The sequence below is a fragment of the Oryza sativa genome, chromosome 8 (genome assembly GCF_034140825.1).
Source record: "Oryza sativa Japonica Group chromosome 8, ASM3414082v1".
Lineage (NCBI taxonomy): Eukaryota > Viridiplantae > Streptophyta > Magnoliopsida > Poales > Poaceae > Oryza > Oryza sativa.
In genome coordinates this window covers 24,081,375-24,087,484 of record NC_089042.1, presented here as the reverse complement: position 1 = coordinate 24,087,484, position 6,110 = coordinate 24,081,375, and the positions used below count along the sequence as shown (strand labels likewise).

General features: G+C 40.3%; 1 protein-coding gene across 1 annotated transcript; it reads right to left on the bottom strand.

Moving 5' to 3' along the window:
• Window positions 1-240: 240 nt before the first annotated feature.
• LOC4345873 (serine/threonine protein kinase OSK4-like) lies at window positions 241-5,383 on the bottom strand. Its single transcript, NM_001422607.1, has 11 exons — window positions 5,128-5,383; window positions 4,034-4,222; window positions 3,495-3,679; window positions 2,874-3,056; window positions 2,652-2,783; window positions 2,336-2,521; window positions 1,909-1,998; window positions 1,756-1,839; window positions 1,535-1,675; window positions 1,225-1,455; window positions 241-846 (listed from the first exon to the last, which is right to left on the bottom strand). Exons 2-11 carry the CDS (start codon window positions 4,215-4,217, stop codon window positions 733-735), a joined length of 1,530 nt encoding a protein of 509 aa, NP_001409536.1. The 5' UTR covers window positions 4,218-4,222; window positions 5,128-5,383; the 3' UTR covers window positions 241-732.
• Between the last annotated feature and the right edge of the window lie 727 nt (window positions 5,384-6,110).

Here is a 6,110-nt window from a genome sequence, read left to right as displayed (position 1 = left end):
TTAATGGCGCGTAGTTGGCTACTTAGACTTAGCTTTGCTGAAGTATTCGCAAGAAAATTTATACTTCAAACAATAAAGCCTCCCTCCAGATTAACTGAATTTACACACCAAAAAAGTATGACAATTAGTTTCTTATAACGAAAACCTTTTTGAAGGGCCTTATAGAGTAATGGTGCACATCGAAATAGTACAAGACAATATGATGAATTCTCTAGCGATGATATGCACAAGACAAGAGAAAGGATACCTCGATTCTCCATAGGGGGACATGAGCATGATCATACGACTACATTTGTTGATATTTCACTAAATTTGCTGTCATCTACATTTATACCACAACCCGGCAGCAAGGGGCTGATATTCTTACCTAGCTTCTTTCTAGCAGTAGCAAAATTTCCATGCACACGCATAATAACCGTGTGCAGGAGCAAAAAGAAAAGCTTGTACTGCAGCATCACCAGCAGTATAGCTGCAGCCTGCAAAAAATTAGATATCAAGCATTCGCCCACCCAGATAGCTTATCAAGATCTATATACTATGTAAGCCTGTAACAACCAACATTTTGGTGCTCAACATAACACTAGTCACTCAAACAACAACCTTCTCTATCTAAGGGCCGGGAAGAAAGTCACAGCTGCCTATTTACATGGTGTCCTTTATTCATTATTGCAGTGAAAAACCGCACATGATAAAACCCTAGGTTTGGTTATTCACTGAAGCCAACACGGGGTACTATAGAACCCTCAGTTTGGTAAGGAAGGCTGCACAGAAGTCCAGGAAAAGGAGCTGAGGCCCCGTAACTCTCTGCATATCCAGCAGATACTTCTCGTCTCTGCTCTTGTAAAGCTGAAGAAAAGAAACGGAATCAGTAATTCGACAGCCAGATATACAAAAAATATATAATACATACCAAATACAACAGCTACACCATTCGAATGATACTATACTAGGCTAAAAGTATAATATATGGCTAACTGGTACTTTTTAGTATTTAAAGTTAAAAATTGCTGGTTCAAAATGGCATGAGCAGACAACACATATTGGCAACAATGCATCAACTCATGATTGAACCTAAAAGGTGAGGCATTCTTTTGTCATTCCAATGGGATCTTTAATCCAAGGATTTAACTATGACAACAATATTTAGTTGAATATCTAGAAAAAAAAAAATATTGCTGTAACAAACTTTTTAAGTCAGCAGTGCTAGAATTTGAAATTGCACACCTGGATTTCAAACTTGATCACAGCAGGTAACCTCCCGTTTACATCGCCATTATCCATTATAATTGAGTCATCAACAAAGCTGTGGTTGACATCTAACATATCAGTGGCCTGAGGATACCCAACGCTCCATCTGCACTTCATGTTGTACTGTCCATTCTTCTTCCAGCAGACATTTAAGTCTTCAAGTGCCTTTAGGACCTCAATCATTATCTCGCGAGGCTGAGCTCGAGACTGTTGGATAAGTGATATACGTCAGCACAAATTTCAGTGTGTCACAAAAGTAGTAGTAAAAGAGAACATCATGCAAGACCTGAAGTCCAAGAGCCCATTTTCTTTCAACAGGATAATGTGGGCGCAAACCACTGGCATGAGGATCACTGCTTCCTGGGAGATAATGCCTTGTATTTGAACTTGCTGATTCTGATGAAGCAAAGCGATTAAGATTCCTCTCCTAATGAACCGTAAGGTCAGACAGTTAATTAAACATTTTGCAAATTATGTCAGACAAAAATGGTGTAAATTTGAACTAACCAATGATTCTTGATAGTCTGCTCCCAGATAGCCACTGGTAGCTCGGAATCGATTGTCCAATAGCAAATAATATGCAACAGTTGCCTGGAAAATGGTCTAAAATCAGCAATATGATAATTAAAAAGGATGAACAGTTCATTTGCTTGCATATACCTCATTTTGCAGTCTATTGCGCAGAGATTCACACACATGGTCCTTTTCATAACCCAAGTTTACAACGTCTTGAAGGGTATCTTCATCAATCTTCAAAGAAGGTCATATATCAAGATATTAGCAAAGTGGCAAGATAATTATAAAAAATCAAACATGTAATAAGTGATATTGCAAGTGAAAACTTATCTGCTTCTTTTACATCTCATGAAGGATTTCTGCTAAGATAAACTACTACTAGCAAGAAAATACTCCACAAGCCTCATATCATAAAATGTTATTCAAAATGCCTTTCACCACTGCTTTATACGGTTTTATGTTGGCAAAACATTATTTATCATACTCTATAAGTATATCTCAAGAAAATTATATTAGTATATAAAGTTTGATACATTAATGAACAACTCGTTAAGAATGTGACACAAAGTACCATTTTGGCTTGCTGTGCTGTGTCTGGTGGAGGCACTGCTAAGTAACGAGGAAGGCGAATCTGAAACCATTGATGCTCTCGAATTTCACGAATTGTGATTCTCTTCATTGGATCAACAACAAGCATCCTTGGGATCAAATCCCTGGCCAGAGCAGATAAATGACTTGGGAGAGTATATATACCACCCTGGAACACCAAACAAGCAGGTCAAATACTCAAATATACAGAATAATAATAAAAACTTAGATATTTTAAGGACCATCTAGTCAGCATAAGAGTTTATAAGGTCTGGTTAGCCTACATAAATTTATCTCACCTTTATCTTTTTGAATAGGTTGGGGATATTCTCGTCATCAAATGGAAGAGTACCACAAAGGAGAGCATAAAGGATCACTCCACAGCTCCATACATCAACCTCGGGTCCAGCATATAATTTACCAGAGATCACCTGCAAAGGGACCATAATACTATAATAAGAAAAAATATTGCATGTAAAGGAGCAAGAAGATATAGTCTCACAGTGATACAAAAAAAATACCTCTGGAGCAGCATAATTCGGACTCCCGCAGCTTGTCTTTAAAAAATGGCCATCATGCATGACATTACTCAAACCAAAGTCAGCAAGCTTTACGTTATACTTTGAATCCAGTAGCAAGTTTTCTGGCTTCAGATCACGATGAACCACCATGTTTCTGTGGCAGTATTCAACCCCAGATATAATCTGTTCCATAAAATTTTACCTTCTAAATATTAAGAGAAATAATGTATATGTATTCAACAAAATCAGAGCAATGAAAAACTCTAAGTTCCCATAAAATAATGTATGTCCCTCTCTCCATTTCAGGTTAAAATCACATGCCAATGATTACACCAACACAGTGAAGACTTAGGAATTAATCAAAAGTTTGATTTAGTACATCACTCCATCCCACAAATTTAAAATTCAATGATAAGGTTAGAAGCTAAAAGCAAGCCGATTACATGTGAACCTGAGTCAATTAATTATGAACACCACACACAAAACCTCCACACGACGAATATGAATGGCATGCTTATGCTCCATAGGTTTTGAATGATGAAAATAAGCAAGCATTGAAGTTGGAAATAAATGCTAAAAGAGCACATTTAACAAGTGAAAGAAATGAGTAAGGTCAAGTACCTGCTGGAAGATTCGGCGAGCCTCATCTTCCTGCAACCTGCCTTTCTCAACAATGTAATCAAACAGTTCTCCAAACTTGCAGTACTCCATCACAACATATATATCCGTAGGAGTGTATATGACCTCATAAAGGCGAATGATATGGGGATGAATGAACAACCTCAATATCTTGATTTCTCTCTTTGCTGTAAACAAGAAACAATAAGAAAAAATGAAGTCAGGCCTTAGCATTTGGCAAGCATGAAATTCCAGATTGTAGAATTTCCAGCTCAAAAGCATTCGAAGAAGGTAAAACCATAAAATTTCTTCTTTACCAGGAAGAATGACTACACTCACAAGCATTAGCAGGAAGTGAACTTTCTTCTTAACAAACAAAATGTATCCTAGAATCAGTACAAATTTTGTCTTGACTATTAGATTAGCTCAAAATTTTGGAGACAGTTCACATATCAGACCACTATAGGAAGCAGGTAACATATGATCATGAACACAGAAGATAATAGATTGATTAAAGTGGTCTCTTTATAAAAGGAAGGTACCTTTCTCCTCCATTTCCATATTTCTCATTTGGCGACGGTTCAGGATCTTTATAGCAACTCTGTGCCCTGTAAGCTTATGCTCTGCAATCTTCACTTTTCCAAATGAACCAATACCTAAAGTTCTTCCTAGATTGTAGTTCTTCAGTGCCTCAGAATGCCCACCGCCTCTAGCATTTCCTTCCATTTTCACTGGCAATATAAAAGAAAATAGCTAAGGTCTAGCATTCCACAAACAATTTTACACTTTATATGACATATTGATGACATGATGCAAACCTTTGAACCAAGGCAAAACATGACCCAAGATTCAAGTTGTGCTAAGCTTGTTCATTATACTAGGATGATGTATACAGTTTGTCACAGAAACCATGCAATATGTAATTGTTCGAGTTAACATGTTCACCTCAAATACAAGTTATGTATATCAATTCATAGTAACAACCCTTCATCTAACTGGTCGGTTGCATTTAGGGAAACATAAGCTTTATGCGCTAGGAGAGTTAACGGCACAAGTGGTCCAAATCATCAATGATCCTCACAACATTCAACTTATTCCCTTTCTAGAACCAAAAATCTAGCTAGAAAGGTTTACCAAAATCGTATTGTCCAGGTGTGATAAATACCATCCCTTAGAACAAACCTAAACATGAGCTATAACCCACCACTGTCCTCTCAAGAGGGTTTGTGCCTAGCCTTCCTTCACCCCAAAATGCCCCAAGTCATCCTTTTGCCATCAGAACCCCCATCACTAGATCATTTTTAACACTGCGAAACTCATCTTCTCCACCCATGGTGCTGCTGCAACCAGGATATCAGCTTGGTGCCTTTGGTGGTGCAAAGAGATAGACAAATCATGAAATCCTAGTGCGTAACCAAGCTTTCTTAACATGGGAAACTTTTTGGGAACCATCAAACTGTTTTAGTATTAAGGTTGAGGCAAATTTCTAGAACAGAAGCTAGGGTTAACGCAAATTCGAGAAAAAAAGTGAGGATGTGCGTAACGGATGCGGTGGAAGCAGCAGGAGGAACGCTCGCTCGCGCTATGGATGAGGATCGGCGCAGGCGCAGGCGGCGGTGGCGGAGGATGTGCTCACCAGTGACCAGGATGGATGCGGGCGGAAGCAGCAGGAGGAACGACGGCGCCCGCCCTGCTCGCTGGAGGGATGGATGGGGATCGGCGCAGGCGGCGGTGGCGGAGGATGTGACTGCTCACCGGGATGGATGCGGCGGAAGCAGCAGGACGACGGCGAACGACGGCGACCCTGCTCGGTCGCTGGCGGGATGGATGGGGATCGGGGTCGGCGGAGGCGGTGGTGGGCTAGTGCTGCGCAAGTGGATTGCTTCTTGAACATCCCATTCCCACCTCAGCCGCTGCAAGTGGGGGCCATCCCATTTTGGCACCATTCTCTTTTTTTTTTTTCTCTCTCTTTCTTTCTGTTCTCCGTGTGCAGCCATCGCTTGGATTTGGATGGACGGCTCGCCGCCGGTGACGTGGATTGCTTTCGCTTTCTGTCGCCTCGTTGGCTCGTTGCTCTCGCACGCGTGGCGTTGCGATCAGGGTAGGTGGGGTGGCTGACACAGCGCTGATTCGGCGCGGCGCGGTGCGGAGCCGGAGACGCGATGACGCTCGCTGCACGGCTTTCCCAGATTTGTGTTGTGTTGTGCTGGTTTGCATGCTTGCGTGGCTGCGGCTTCGGCTGATAGCCTGCTACCGTGCTATGCAGTGTGGCACACGGTGCACTCACCGAATGGCAAAAGGCTCATGAGTCACGATCATGGCACGCACTGTGTTAATCCTTTCTTTTTCTCAACTCATCTCTCTCTCTCTCTTTTCATGTTCATTTGCTTTTCAAATAATTAAATGGTACTACTATGTTTTTTCAAAAATTCTATATAAGAAAGTTGCTTTAAAAAAATCATATTTGTACATTTTCAAGTTTTTTTTAAGTTAATACTTAGGCCTGATTTAGTTCCCAAACATTTTTCCCAAAAATGTTACATCGAATCTTTAGACACATGCATGGAGTATTAAATACAAATAAAAATAAAAACTAATCATACAGTTTGCATGGAAATC